Source organism: Bidens hawaiensis, unplaced genomic scaffold (assembly GCF_021521415.1).
Source record: "Bidens hawaiensis isolate Kalapana, Puna unplaced genomic scaffold, B.hawaiensis_p1.1 tig00002631_1, whole genome shotgun sequence".
NCBI lineage: Eukaryota > Viridiplantae > Streptophyta > Magnoliopsida > Asterales > Asteraceae > Bidens > Bidens hawaiensis.
In genome coordinates this window covers 2,766,011-2,782,549 of record NW_027491143.1, presented here as the reverse complement: position 1 = coordinate 2,782,549, position 16,539 = coordinate 2,766,011, and the positions used below count along the sequence as shown (strand labels likewise).

The following is a 16,539-nucleotide window of genomic DNA, read 5'->3' as shown; positions in this document are numbered from 1 at the left end:
GTTATATGATATTATTATCTTACAAAATAATTTTTTTTAAATATCCAATTATCTTGATACGAGTAACAAATAAACTTAATTAATAAGGGTATCAGTACATGACGTATATCAAATTGGTTAGATTGATACGAATACCGGCTAGACTATATGTCACATGATTGGTAATTAGTTGGACATATATTTTAGACAAAAATATGAAAGTTAATAAATCTCTAACATAATTTAAACGGGTACATTAATACCAAAATACTTGTATTCATACCTATACACGTAAATACTAAATACCAAAATCCTAAAATTTATTTATCACTGCTCATACCAAATACAATAAATATCTTCCCTAGTTAAGAACAAGTGAGAGGGTAGATATCTAGGATTTTATTATTATTTTAATAATGCAAACAATTAATTATTAAATACTCCCACAAAAGCAATGTTTTAAAAACCGGTATTTTACTTGTACCGAATTAATCTAAAAAATAGTATAATCGGTTGAACCGGATTATACCGGGAGGTTCAACCGGTTAAATAGTTTACCTTATAATTTCTTATAAATGTAATTTCAATCCAAAAATAACCTAAAACTAAATTATTCATGTAACAAAAAATAATCTAAAAGTATCCATATTAAAAAAGTAACGTAAAAGCACTCAAATTTTTAAAAATAGTCTTAAAGTTACACGTTTGAATGTTAATTGTTGGGTTAAAATTAATTTTGAAAAAATATGGGCCGCAAATGTCAAATTTTCTCGGGCTTAAAACCGGTATGCCGGTAGAAACCGGTATTTTAGACAAAAACCACCGGTACGATGTTTTAGCAAACCAGTCAAAAATACCGGACTCAAAATATCGACCTACTGTGTGAAATCCGGTTTAACCGGTTCAACCGGCCGGTTTGAACCGGTTTTTAAAACACTACACAAAAGCAAATAGTCACCTCCTTGACAACGTGTCACATCTATCCTCCACACTCACACACCACCCCGGGCCCACTTCCGGTGATCTGGTACCCCGTCAGCACGGTCCTACCGGACTCCAACCAATTACTTAATTCCCACTAACCTTTTCCTTTCACGTCCGTATCATCTTTTCAACCCAAACTCTTCTCCTCTCTACAAATAATAATAATAATATTATCTTCCTTCTTTCTCGTCTCTATTCTCTACCAATTATTATTATTATCATTATAAATTAACAAACAAATAAATATCCTAATTCATCCAATCCAATCCAATCATACCTAGGGTTTCAAATTCAATATGAACAACAACAGCAACAATCACGAGAATCAGCAACAATCGGAACGACAATCGGTTACGGATCGAGGCGTTGATGATAATCAAGACCGTACGGACGACGTTAACGGAACCGGACTGGCGGATCGGTTGACGGACTTGTTCGTTGGCGACGGAGGTGACGATGAGGTGTTGATGCGACGGAGTGCACGAGGAACGGTTGTGCAGTGGCTTCAGGCGCTTGATATGCAGGTCATGGGAGCCTGCCGTGCGGATGAGAGGTTGAAGCCGTTGCTTAAGGTTAATGTGTCCAGTGGCGTGGCTGAGGATCGGTTATTGTCGCATTTGAGTCAGGTATTGCTTGTTATCTGTTGATTGTGATTACTTAGGTCTATGTATTGATGTATTCTAATCATTTTGTATCAATTAGATGAGTTGTGAACAATTCATATTATGATGTTGATGCATAAATGTAGTGTTTAGTAGTTAGGTGTATGTATTCGTATTGAATCAGTTAGGTTTGAATATTATTGATTCTGATGAATTCGTATTACTTAGATGAGTTATATACTGCACAGAGTTTGTGAACAATTGAAAGAAGTTGTTGAATTAATTGTTGTAGTATCATGATGTGATATGATGTTGATGCGTAAACATAATGTTATATGCTTATGTGTTTGAATTCATAATTTCTTAGTTAGGTTTGGATGTTATTGATATATGATGGAAAGTGTGATGATAGTTGTGAATAGTTGAAAGAGTCTGGTGATTGATTGTTGCAGTATGTAATATGACTAGGTTAGGTACTCGTGCAAAACACGGATTGAATAAACGTAATGTTCTAATGTTATATAGTTGAGACTAAGGATTGGCAATTATCTGTTAACTGCAATTAGTTAGATTGTTATTGGTCAATTGTTGCAGTGTGTATGATATGATTAGTTAGGTGTATGAATTTATGTTTTGTTAGTTAGGTTTGGTTGTTATTGATATAAGATGGAAAGTGTGATGTATAGTTGTGAATAGTTAAAAGAGGCTGTTGATTAGTTGTTGCAATATATAATATGATTAGGTTAGATACTCGTGTACTAGGTTGGTTGAATATATGTAATGTTATATATTTGAGAATGAGGATTTAGGATTTATCTGTCAATTGTGATTACTTAGGTTTCTGAATTTGTGTTTAATCAGTTAGATTAGGATATTATTAATATAAGATGGAAACTTTGCTGTATAGTCGTTGAAATATTGTTGCAATAAACATGTGGAATTTAAGATGAGTTTTACTGTGCAGAGTTTGCGAATAATTGAAAAAAGCTGTTAATTTGTTGTTTCAGTGTATAATATGACTAGGTTAGATATCGTGTTTTACACAGATTGAATAAATGTAGTCTTATATAGCTGAGACTAAGTATTTAGGAATTATCTATCAGTTGGGATAACTTAGGTGCCTGAATTCTTATTTTATCAGTTCTTTTTGGATATTATTGATATAAGATGGAAACTATGCTGTATTGTCCTTGAAATCTTGTTATAATAAACATGTGGATTTTGAGATAGATGAATTATTTACTGTTCTGAGTTGGTAAACAATTGAAAGAGGCTGTTGATTAATTGCTGCAATATATGATATGATGTGATGCTGATGTATTTGGTTTTGCTTGCAGCACTTTGAACCATCAGAAGTTGGATTGCTTGCAAGGTGCTTGTGCGTTCCGCTTGTGTCAGTTCGTGTTGGCAAGATCGACAAGCAAGGAACTCTCCTAATTCCAAACAGTTCAAGGTAGTTGCAATTTGGAATGCTCTGTAACTAAATTTTGATGCATTATAAGTTTATAAACATAAAGACATATGCATCTCTTCATTAAAATTTGCTTGATCTATAAACCAGAACAATTTGGCATGTTATTCAGTTTGTTGATTCTTAGAACGTGTTAAGTACTTAGGTATAGTTGTTGATTGGGATAATCTGGTTGAAGCTATGGCCTTTAAGCCAGGTTTGCGATATTTGTATTCATATGTAAAGTTTGATGGTCGAGCCGTATTGTAGGTAATAGGTAACATTTGCTTTGCATTCCGTTCATAGGTTGCTGTGCATATTTTAAGGTCACCTTCTCTGCTTTCTGGGACTAAAGGGAAAGTTAGCTGCATGCCTGCATTCTAACGTGCATAGGTTTCAATATGAGAGGATTTTATTGTGTCTTGGTCTACTTAATATCGAAGTTTTGTGTGCTCATCTTATTATTCATCATTTTACATGGGTTTTAGTTGCACAACAAGGATTGTTCTTCACTGACTACTACTTACACACGGCATTTTAATATTTTATTTTTCTTTTGATGGACTGGCATAGAACTGTTTGTTGTCTTAGTGGTCATACGCATACAAATATATATCCCTTTCCTTTTTTCTCTCACACTCATCTTGTTATTCTTCATTTTACTTGCGTTTTCTTTGCATTATTAGTATTGATCTCCACTTTCGTGCGGCTTTTTAAGATTTTTCTCTGTGATGACCTGACACAGAACTGTTTTGTAATGCACTAACGCCTTAGTGGTCTCACACTCGCTCACACACACACAACCTTTTATCTGTTGTAACTTTGAATGTGCAAGACGTTTTCACATGTACTCGGGGTTAATATTTCCGCATTAGGCAACATGTGATTTTTGGACAATGCTATATACTTCTAATCTCTGAAACTGTTAGGGTGAAAATTTTGAGTGCCTTGTACATGAATTGCAGACGTGTATGTACCTAACCTCGGATGTCATTACGTATCGGATACCATTTGGTTGCTACGTAGACAACTGCATTTTGGCCTGAGATTGATCATAGCTAGATGGTGTGTTTGACACGGGAGGGTAGAGGTTGGTGGAATGACGTGGCTTATCAGATTTGTCAAGTAGATATCAGTTAAATTTTGAGTTTTGTTTTTGTGTGATAATATCTGTTGCAGCTCACTGGTTTAATTGTGGGATATATCAGTTTTTAACTTGTCACATTTTATCTTACCATCTATTTGTCACTTGCATACTTTCATTCTAACTTGTTCAATTTAACTGCTAATTGTCTTTATGAGAAACATATGCTCACATCTGTTAATTGATAATTGCATATTCTGAAATTTAATGAGTAGAAGTCTGATGTTCTAGGCTCGTGCACATCAGCATATTAATAGTGACATGTTCATCCTTCCAAATAAATATATCTTTTCGTTGTAGGTAACTGGCGTATTCTTTTATGATCTCTGAATTAAGAAGAAGTAAAGGTAGAGTTATGCTTTTATATTGATATTCTTACAGATATGCTATGCTGTGCTGTATTCTGATTTCTGGAGTCTTCTACTTGATAAATATTGTTTTTTATTGTTATTTGGTTTTTAACATTCTTGTCTGGTTATTTGACTTCACATCCATTCTTGATTTCTTGCTACATTTTCTGTTATCCATTAATGCACCAAGACGCATTTTCAAGTTCAGAAATTGCTATTCAGCTGTTTTTAATGTATAAATACAAAAGTTACCAACAACAGCCCTTATTTTTGGGGATATTGATGTGAGTTATGTGTTCAATAATCAATACTGTTTCTACTGTTTATTATAGATAACATAGGGACTAAACTAGATCACCAGTGTCATTCTTATTATAAAGCAGTATTGTTAAATTGTCATGATGTCTTTAGCCATGTGTGAAGTGTATGCCATGCTTTTGGAAAATTAAGATGAGAAACTATGTGAGTAGCTAGTATGTTAGGTGCACTATTTCAATTAATTATAATTTTAAAATAATAACAGCCTTTATCCAACATTGCATTCTGAAGGCGTCTCATTATAGTAATTGAAATGCTCGTCTTTGATCTAATATGTGTACTTATTGTGTTTTTAGGAGTATTTTGTTATTGCCTTCGAGCATTGAAATACTAGAAGTTATGCACTTATGGTGTCAGACACCTTTGAGTAGACAGTTTCTAGAATGTTAGATAAATAGTAATTGCCTTGACTCTTGAGGGATCTTATAGTAGTAACAACTCCTCTCTCTCCTATCCTTTAAAAAGAACTTATTAAAAAACAAACATGAAGAAACTTGGTATTGAAAAATCACATTCCGGATTAGAAAACTCAAATCTCAATGTGTGATTTTGAATAGGATGGCTATATGTGTTTTGAACTGATTATGTTTTTTTTTTCAATACTTGATGTTTATACTTTCTTGCATTGAAACAGGGGGGACTTAACTCTGTCTCTCTTACCGACATCTGATCTACGTATATCCTTTCTTGGAGATGATGGTCATGCAGAGCGTCTTTCAACCTTGAGAAGTATCTCTGATTGCTCGTCTGTCATGATTGAAGGAATATCAGCAGATAATTGTGGTCGGTCTTTTATGATTAGGGTTCCTACTAGTGATGAACCTTTTTACTTTTGGTGCTCTGAGAAGTCCAAACTTCTTGGTAATGAATTGCTTGATAAGGTAGGTATCGTATTTTGTGAATTGCATACAAACGTGTCTGCTACTGTGCTACGAACTTATTGAAAAATCTATACTGATATATGCTGCATACACTGTTTTTAGATGAAGAACTTACTTGAGAAGAAGCCTTCCCTTGCTGATTTAACTGGAATTAGTGATTCTCGTCTTGAATGTTTTGTGACTCGTCTTCGATCTTATCTTGTTGGTTCAAATCCTCAAGCGAATAATAATATTGAACCCGTGTCATTAGCCATTCCCTCATCGACAACCTCTTTAGGACATGGCGGAACTGGTAAAAGCTCACAATTGGCATCGAAGTCTTCACGTGGTCGGACCTGTGGCATTTCAGGCAGTCTGAGTCCAAAAGCAAGTTCTTTCAAAGACAGCCCACCTAGAAGTCTTATTTCCTTGAAAAATGTTGTCAAGGATAAATTCAGGCGAAAGGGGGAAACAAGCAGCTTTTCATGTGCTGAAAATCTCGATACCATTTCTGTTTCATCTAGTTCTACCAATATATGCACTTCAAATCAGTCTTCTAAAGACAAGGTTTCTGAAGCTGCTATAGATAGCAGCCTGTTCCCGTTGATAATCGGGCTAGAAGTTGGTTTAGCTGAGAAAACAGTAGATGATACCTCGGTCATAAGTTCATCTCCTCCGCTTTCTCCATTTTCTCCTTATTATTGTTGGTGTCCACCTGTTGCGTCCGCTCTCCAAATGGCATCAGCTTCTTCACAGATGAAGCCCATGCCAGTGGTCGATTCGTTTACCTTGCCACCCCTTTCTTCACTTCTCGCAGGCTCATCGTCATCCAGCTTGTTAACACCGAAACCAACTCTTAATCTGGATGAAATCCCACCTTTCTTACCCGAACCACTGGTTAGGTTACCCATATCCATGCCAACTTCTCAACAGATCCCGCTTTTCACTCCCTTGATGACTGATTCAATAGTTCACATCCCTGTAATAGACATTTGCTCTTCAGGACAAGCCTACCTGGTGAGCGGCGGGCCTGCCATGAACGTCACCATCCCACCACTCCACCAGGCGCTTGTGAGCCCACTGATCCAAGAAACCGACTCCATGGCTGAGAAGAGCGCAAGGGATACCCTACGCCTGCTAATCAGTGGCTCAAGCCAGCTGCCCTCGGTTCTAGCCCATGTCGACGGGAATCAAAACGGGCTGGCATCTGGAAGCAGGGGTCTTTATGGGGGAGCTACAGACGTGAACCACGCCATTGCAAATAGCATTGCTGCCGTGGGCTTGGTGTCACTAAGTGAGAGGTCCGGTGGCGGCGGTGTTATGAGGAGGTGCCTTGATGAAGGTGATCTGGTTGATCTGCTCGGTGACTCGGGTGGAACTTGTTCAAACAATGATGAGTCTGATCCAGGGGCTGGAAAAACCCAGTAACATGGGCTTCTTTACCTTTGTAGATCCTTGTTTGTCACTCCGAGATTTAAAAAAAAAAAAGAAAACGAAAAAAAAAAAACCAAGTGTAGATACATCTTTAATGTAGTTGTTTTGGGTGCAAATGATTTGTAACTAGACTGGAAATTGGAAAGTCATAATACCATGTCTCTACCCCTTTATAATTTAAATTTTTTGGTTCAAAAGGAAAAAAAAAATTGGTATGAGGTATAAATATGAATCCTCTTCTTTATGTTGCATATGATATAAATAAATGAATAAAAAGTATTAACATGAACTGTGATTTATAACTATTTTAAGCCTGTTTATTAATGGTTGTGGTTGATATAACTAACTTTAGACTATCCTGTATGTTTGCGCTGTAACATCTTAATTGTGGGTTTTCCTCTTTACGTATCTTCTGTGAGTTGTGAAACAAGATACCTAATATCTATTTTAATGATTTTGATTGGGTTAAAATAAGGCTTGTTGTATATGCTTTAGTGCAATTCTACGTATATGGTAATGGGATGAAAATCTATTTATAATGGAACTTATAGGGGTTAAAGGTGGATAAGAGGTGAAACAAAATCAAAAGTTGAATCCAACATGAACATCAACATGAACATGAACATGACATGTGAATGCATATGTTGATACGAACATAGTTCTACCTTTTCTAGGCACTAAGGCTTTAAAATTGCTAATTTATAACACAAAACAGTGTATATAGAGCAATTACGTTTAACTATATAGACTCAAAACATGTAACAAAATGGATTTACATGTTTGACCTAAGATTCACCAAATCTCGTTTAGACTATATATATTATATATAAACTCATGAATTTCGAGTTCATTTTATGTTGTATTAGAGAAATTTACATTCTAAATATATATGTTTGTCATGTTTAAATATTAATTACTTTTGAAAGAGTGTTTTATATTTTTACACTTTGTGTGATTCTCTTGTTATCTCATAAAGCAAATATACTAATAGTACAAGAAATAAAAAAGAAATTTGTTATTCACAGATTTACAGAGAGGAGATGTGACATAATTTCACGGATATAGATAAAAGCCAAAGTAAAAGAACGTAATATGTTCTTTCATTTATAGAAACTTAATTCACTGGCACTCTAGAGAGATATACAATCATGATTATTTTCTTTTCAAACATGAACTATTTGTTCTTTTGGACAAAAAAATGAAAACAATAAACACATTGAACCCATTTTTCAACTTTAAAACAATTAATCAAACTCCATATTCAAAAACCCAATGGAATATACTTTTGTAATAAATATTAACTTGTAACTAGCTAAGATCGAGCACCATACTTTATAATCATGTGTGGGAAGTTTTATAACCTAACAAGTAAAAGATCGGACAATGGCATGATTATTTATCAAGGAGAAGATGGATGACGAATATAAATCATCCACTTAAGAATGCAATATTACCTAATTTGATGGAAATTAATTTATTAATTATCAATAATTTAAAACTAACCTAATTTTATAAAAATCCAATACTATCATTACCCCCTCTATCCCTCTCCCACAAAACGCCTCTCTTTAAAGTTATGTACATAACTTGGGCACACATAACTTTACCCATAACTTTGAGAGGAACGGTGCAAGGGAAGAGTTATGGACCATAACTTTATCCGTAACTCTCCCACTACACATATCCATAACTCTCCCACTACACATGGTAAAGAAGGCGCACAAAGGTTTTATAAACACACATTTGTGTGGGATGGAGTCAAAATATTCCATGCTTGTTTACATGTTAGTAATTTGAATCCATCCAACATGCACTCGAACATGACATGACACGTGTTGATACAAACATATTTTTACCGTTTTACGCACTAAGACTCTAAAATTGCAAACATATAACAAAATAACAAATGTATATAAAACAATTACGTTTAAACTTTAAAATTAATGTGTATTTCTCTTATAACTTTTACATTTTGCATAAAATACTCAATAAGTTTAAGGTACATAAAAACACATTTTAAAATAGAGTTGTAAAATAAAGTGGTTAACCCATAAATTCATCATCTCATCATGTATATCAAAATATATTACGAGTTTTGTTAGCCCAGACAAATCAAACAATCGAACCAAACAAACTTATCAAACAAACTAACACGAGATATTGGGGTGACAACCCTCGACTCTTTTCATATATCAAACGGACTTAACAAACAAACTTCACGAACTTATCAAACGAACATGGAGATGAGACTCCTTGACTTTCTCTTAACTCTCTCTCAACTCTCTCTCGACTCTCACAAATAAAACTAATAAACTAAACCCTATATATAGACTCACTAAACTTGCTCTTCAAGACATACCTTTCCTAAACCTACTACAATTCAAATAACTAAATTTAACTTAACAAAATAAACCCTTAACTTTACTAATATTCAAGATTAATCCTTCATTCACCCCCTTAATCTTGAATTGTATTTCTTCTTGCATTTGTTCTTCCTTTTCAACTGACTATAGCATACTTGCTTCACCGATTCTTCAAACTTAGCATTCGTTCCTTCAATTTTAAATTTGAAACCATGTTGCAATTTTCTTTCTCAACTTGCTTCTTCTCATCAACTCGTTCTTGACCAATACTTTCACGAACTCCAAATAAATCATTCGGAATCGTTCCAAACCGAACATCCTTCACTTTCATAATCGTTTTCACATCATAACTTTCTTTCTTTTCAACTTCAAAGTTATTAGGATTACAACATACCTGAAGCTTGATGTTGTACGTCTTATTCAGATTTCTCTGAACCTTCATCAACAATCTCTCTTTCTTATCATATAGCCTCAATGTACCATTGGCTATTTCAATCTTACATCATTCTTCATCTAACTTTCCCAAGCTAAGAAGATTGGTCTTTAACTTAGGGATATAGAAAACATCACAAAACGTTTTCTTTTCACCAGTCTTACTTACCACGGTCACATTACCTTTACCTTTGATCTCGATCTCGGATCCATCACCAAACTTCACTTGACCCGAAACTTGTTCATCTAAGGTAGTAAAAAACTCTTTCTTTCCTGACACATGATGACTTGCACCATTATCTAAGTACCATGTACCTTCATTCTTTTCATCCTTTTCAAATACACAAGGGATAACCATTTCTTCATTCAAACTTACCTTCTTAATTGAACAAACTGCCATTAACAAAGAAGGATCAACATCATCTTCTTTCTTTGTCAAATTCACTTCATCATTCCCTTTGCTTGGTTCTTTACATTCATTCGAGTAGTGCCCAATCTTATCGCAGTTGTAGCACGTTACATACTTCCTTCTGTCTTCCCATTCTCCAGGGTTTTTTTTCCGGTATTCACTCCGTTCATCATTCTTACGTTCACTATTCCATCTTGGATTCCCTCTTCCTCGTCCATTGTATCTTCCACGGCCTCTACCATGTCCTTGGTAGTTTTCAACTTTCTTTTCGGTTTGGGTGAACATGAGCTGACTTTGGGATGAACTTCCATTTACATTCTTGAACTTGTTTCTTTCTTCATATGCCTTCAAACGTCCAACCACATCTTCAAACGCCATTGTTTCGATGTCTCCGAGTAGCTCCATCGAAGAAACAACATGTAAATATTTATCCGGCATAGAGTTCAAGAACTTTCTTACCAAAACCTCTTCTTCAAGTACCGCTCCCAAGCTCTTGTACTTTGACTGTACTTGTGACATTCGTCAATTTCAGGTCTCGTTTGTATTCGTTTTTGTATTCGTCTATCATGTGAACCGACCCATTTTGTGAACCAAAGCTTATGATATAATCAAAATGATGGACTTTATGTTACAATATTGTTTTACACTTGTTGGGTCTTGAAAACATTCTTTTTGGTCCTTAAAACTCCTTAAAAATGACTTAAACCAAACTTTGGGGACTATTATTGTCATTTATCAAAAACTTGTTTGACCATTTCAACCATCACATGCCTCTTTACCCAATTTGTATGAACCATACTCTTACCATATAAAAGCAAGGCTCCATACACCATTTTGGTTGTTCATCTTCTCCAAAATCTCTCTCAAATCCAAGTATTCATCTTCAACATTTTGCTATTTTGACTACTTAAGGTCAAACTAAAAGCTAACCTTGTTCTAACTAATTCTCATTACTTGAATATGGTGGTACAACATATACATAATACACACCCCTTGTTTCCTTTGGTAGTTACTTCTCTGGTTCCGATCAGTTAAGTTTCGACCTCGTAAGGCTGGAGGACTTCGTGTTCTTGATATACACACACACACACACTTATATAACTTGTTGCACATATTAATCTTGTTTAACTTATGCTCTTTTTTTTAGTTTGTTTGTCATATTTATGAAGTTCCATGGTGGGGGTTTGTAGAGACTAACCTCAGTTTAACCGTAAATAGTCCAAACCGTGAACCGAACTTTTGCTTACTAGTTTTGTTAAAATAGTTGTTTAAACATGTTTAATGTTAGATTTGAGTTTCAAAAATCATTTTTTTACAAGTCTTTAATATTAAGTATGTGGAATCCATCTATGAGCTCGTTGGGAGATGGAAACCGAACTAAACCGATACTTTTGCTTAAAAGACTTGTTAATTTTTTAGTTGTAAAACTTAAATATTTCTCATTTATAAATTATTATACAAGATATATGATATTTGGGCAGGTGGAGACCATCAAGGAACATATTGTGAGATGGAAACCGAACGAATCCGATTTTTACTCGCTTAAGACACACAAGTGTTTTTTTAGCTATCAAGACTTGTATATTTCTCTAAAAATATGATTTTAATTATTTTCTTAAGTACTTGGAAATGTTGGATCCAACTTGATCTCATAACATAGTTTGGACCGACAAAACCGAATTCTCGCCTAACGTACGTTGTTAGTTCTAAAACAATAGATCTACAAACTTGGTTAAGTCTTATAAAGTTTTATTGAGTTATCTCATAACATTCATTATTTTGGAAAGTTGACCTTGGGTTTGACCAACTATCAAGACCCGAACCGACACCCCGAATACTCGCTAAAAACCCGTTTTAGTATCTTTGTCCCAAAGAAACTTGCATTTAGCATTTTTCTCACCTTATTACTTAACATAGGTTAAGTAAATATTAAGGTTAGATACTTTAACCCGGTTTCGAGCAAACTTACATTTTTAAAGGGTTATTATTATAAATCCTTAAATAGTTACATTTTGAACTTTAATTGTTTACTTTTTGCAACAGTTATTTATTTAAATATCTTCAAGACAACCTTTCTAAATCCAAGACTTTCTTTTATTTAGGCTTCATACGTTAAACTCGTCGTTCCGGAAAATCTCCAAATAATAAATCTTTCAAGTTTATTACTTTAACGTGAGTACATTCATCCCCCGTTTTCCATCTTTTGTTTTGGGGGTGACATTTCATACTTATTCAAATTAAATGCTTTATATTTGAGTCTTAAATCACAAACGTTATTGTATACTTTACTTAAATAAATGCTCGATTTGGTGTTCTATGCTTACATGATTATATGCTTATGTGTTTACGCTTTTGGAGAGTTGAATCATAAATCCGTGAACTATATGGTATTCTCTTATAGCACGGTACCGTTAATGTATTCTTATTAACGACCTCATGAAATCCGAATCTATTTGGTATTCTCTTATAGACGGTGCCACTAATGTATTCTTATTAGCGACCTCATATTATCCAAATTATTGCTATTTATTTGTTTGTTTCGTATACAAGATTGTGGCTTTTATTATTATATACATATATGCTCAAAACTATGAATTTCTCACCAACCTTTGTGTTGACAAACTTTATTTTATGAAATGTTACAGGTTTGCATTTAGGTTGATGTTGGAGTTCGGTGAAGAAAACGTCACAAATACCGTTAGGATATTAGCAAAATCGAACAATATTTGATTTGCTATATTTTGTTGTATTTGACTTATGATTATTGTTATGTGACATTTTCGATGTTGTGAAATGAAATGAGTTGTTAAATATTGTCGCTTAAAATAGTGTCATGCATTTATGGGCAATTGTTACATCTCGGCATGTTCCGCCGCCTTTGGTCGGGGTGTGACAGATTGGTATCAGAGCCATGACAATTAGGATATGTGGTTAGACGTAACGACCTAGAATTGTTATGCTTAGGGTCCTATACGTGTGTTCATACGTGTTTACTCTATTTTATTGTTCATATCGCATGTTTATTTATAAACTTATTTAAAGTTCACCAATATCCTAAATGTTCACATACACACGCTTTCATAGTATTTCCAAGGTATCCTTACATTAAAACGCAAAAAGTAGATTTTTTTATTGTGTTTTTTGGATTACAAGATTAACTTGGATCCCGTTGTTTCAAATCTCTTAGAGGTTGCGTTTATATCGGGTTTGTAGCCATCATAGAAAACAAGACATTATAAAATGACCATTTGACAAAAAGATTCCAAGGATCGAAGGTGATTTACTTACATGGGATGGTTGAGTTATAGTGCTCGTTTTCTAGGCCACAAATCATGTTATATATGTCAATTCTTTAAGTAGTCGAATGCGAGCGTTCCGGTCGCCATCCTAATTTTCGGTGTTAAAACAGTAGGACTACGGTGGTTTGTGGACTAGTGTTTTGACATGACGTTGTATCTCGATTTATTGTGTTATTATTGTTATTTATGTCTAAAACATGAAAAAGTCGCGGTGGTTACGTGCACATGTTTAGACTCCAACGTGGTATTTTATAAAACTTTTTTTAGTGTTGGAATATCGAGTCATGGTGATTCATGCACGATTTTTCCGACTTTATAAATCTCAAATTTTTCAAGCTTTAACCATCTCAAAATCATTTACGTTTTGTTTACGGTTTTGTTATTTATATACAAAGTTTTATATTTTACCTAACACTAACATCTTCTCCATACTAACTCTAGGATTCACAATAAAAAAAAGATATCTTATTTTATTTTTATACACCCTTATATTCATTTCTTTTTACCCAAAACTTATCCCATTTTCTTTATAAATTTTAGCATGCCTCCGCTAAGACGCCAACCGCTCAAGAACTCCAACCGACGTATAGCCGCTCTAGTCGCCAAACAAATGGCCGCTGTGATTCCTGAACTTATAACCCAAATCCAAGCTACCCAACTCGCACCCGTTGAACCCAAACCCGCATCCTACCTGCTTAAGCAATTTACTAGTGCTAAACCGTCCGAGTTCCGTGGAACCAATTGTGCGACTACCTTGTTGCAATGGTTTGAATCGACCGAGAGTGTGTTTCGACACAACGAATGCCCCGACGCGAAAAAGACAAATTTCTCGTCAAACATGTTTAGAGAAACCGCTCTAACATGGTGGGGTAGTGTTATGCACCTCCAAGGTTCGGATACGGCTATGACTCTTCCATGGGCCGATCTCAAGGCGCTTATGATGAAGAAATTCTGTCCCAAACACGAGCTCCAAAAGCTTGAGGTAGGATTTTGGAACCTAAAACAAGAAAGTGGTGATAACTTCGCTTACTCACTCCACTTCCATGAGTTGAGCATCCTTGTTCCTCATTTGGTTATCCCAACTGAACGTGAAATTGATAAATACATTGGGGGTCTACCCATGCAAATTCGGGACTCTGTTATGAGTAGCAAACCCGTGACCCTTGAGGAAGCCATCACTTTGGCCGACACGTTGTCAGAAAATCACGTGAAAGCGGGTAGTCTCACCATCAAGAAACCGAATGAGAAAGCCAAGCCCGAGCCCGCACCTCAAGCCAAAGTTGACCCACAACCCCAAGCTATTAACTACTCCAACTCTTCCCGACACAACAATAACAATAACAAAAAGAAACCCAAAACCAACTACCGAAACTCTGTTGTCACCCAACCCCAACCTTAACAACAAACCCAAGTTCCTCAACAAATCCGAAGGCCCTATACCGGTACTTTCCCATTGTGTAACCATTGTCAACGCCACCACCCATCACACTTACCATGCCGCCAATGCACAATTTGTAACCGTTTTGGTCATCTCAATACCACATGTCGATCCGCACAACCAACCCAACCCAATCGACCAAGAACTACTCCCCAAAATCCCCAAAACCGATATGCACCCTACCCACCAAACCCTCCACAACAACCCCGAGCTTGCTTTAATTGTGGCCATCCAAACCATTTCCGCAACAATTGCCCACGCCTAACCTTTTCTAACCAAGCCCAAACCATGACCATACCTTACTACCAAACCCAAGCCTACCAAGTCCAAACCTATCAACCCCAACTCCCCCAACTCAATGCACCAATCATCCAACCCATCCAAGCAATCCAAGCACCACCTCCACCTCCCCAACAAGCACAACAAGTCAACCATGACAACCAATGGCGAGCTTTTAAGATGAATGAAAATCAAGCTCAAGTGGCGAACGATGTCGTGAACGGTATGTTTTTGGTGAACTATCATTTGGCTTCTATTTTATTTGATACGGGTGCCGATAGAAGTTTTATTTCTTTGAAATTTGAGTCGAAACTTGCTATGCCTCGAACTAAGCTTTCCCGACCGTTCTCTGTTGAAGTCGCCAATGGCAATTCTATTACCATCAATTCCGTCGTCTGCGATTGTTCTCTCATTCTTTCCAAGCATAAATTCTCCATCGATCTCATCCCGATGCAAATGGGAAGTTTTGATGTCATAGTAGGCATGGATTGGTTATCTTTGCACCGTGCCGAAGTCGTTTGTTTCGATAAATTCATTCGTATTCCGCTTGTCAACGGTAAATTCTTAAGGTCTTCGACAACGCAACGCCTCGAAGGCTTAATCTCATGTCGTGTGTTCAATCGCAAAATTACTTACGCCAAAAGTACGTTCTGGTTTTAGCCTCTCGGTGACAAAGAACAAAAAGGAAAGGAAAATCCAAGATATTTCCATTGTTCGTGATTTCCTCGATGTCTTTCCCGATGATGTCACCGGTCTTCCTCCCGTTCGTCCGATTGAATTCCAAATCGATCTTGTGCCCGGCGCGATGCCTGTGGCCAAGGCTCCTTACCTTTTAGCCCCGTCGGAAATGCAAGAACTATCAAACCAACTCAAAGAACTTTCCGATAAAGGCTTCATTCATCCAAGCTAATCTCCTTGGGGCGCTCCCGTTCACTTCGTGAAAAAGAAGGATGGTTCGTTTCGTATGTGCATTGATTATCGTGAACTTAACAAGCTTACTATTAAAAATCGTTATCCATTGCCACGTATCGACGACCTATTCGACCAACTTCAAGGCACAACTTGTTTCTCCAAAATTGATCTTCGATCGGGTTATCATCAATTGCGTGTTCGCGAAGAAGACATTCCTAAAACCGCTTTTCGTACACGATATGGACATTTCGAATTTTTGGTTATGCCCTTCGGGTTGACAAATGCA

At 35.9% G+C, this 16,539-nt stretch overlaps 1 protein-coding gene across 1 annotated transcript; it reads left to right on the top strand.

Moving 5' to 3' along the window:
* Positions 1 to 1,137: 1,137 nt before the first annotated feature.
* Positions 1,138 to 7,322, top strand: LOC143620762 (uncharacterized). The gene is made up of 4 exons (XM_077092386.1): positions 1,138 to 1,589; positions 2,903 to 3,018; positions 5,462 to 5,708; positions 5,811 to 7,322. Exons 1-4 carry the CDS (start codon positions 1,260 to 1,262, stop codon positions 7,113 to 7,115), a joined length of 1,998 nt encoding a protein of 665 aa, XP_076948501.1. The 5' UTR covers positions 1,138 to 1,259; the 3' UTR covers positions 7,116 to 7,322.
* Positions 7,323 to 16,539: the final 9,217 nt, after the last annotated feature.

What these genes read in the sequence shown, in the direction of transcription:
- LOC143620762 (XM_077092386.1), top strand. Translation starts at nt 1,260, where the DNA reads ATGAACAACAACAGCAACAATCACGAGAATCAGCAACAATCGGAACGA. An exon ending in TATTGTCGCATTTGAGTCAG is followed by an intron (nt 1,590 to 2,902) that starts GTATTGCTTGTT and finishes TTTTGCTTGCAG; the next exon opens with CACTTTGAACCATCAGAAGT. An exon ending in GTAATGAATTGCTTGATAAG is followed by an intron (nt 5,709 to 5,810) that starts GTAGGTATCGTA and finishes CACTGTTTTTAG; the next exon opens with ATGAAGAACTTACTTGAGAA.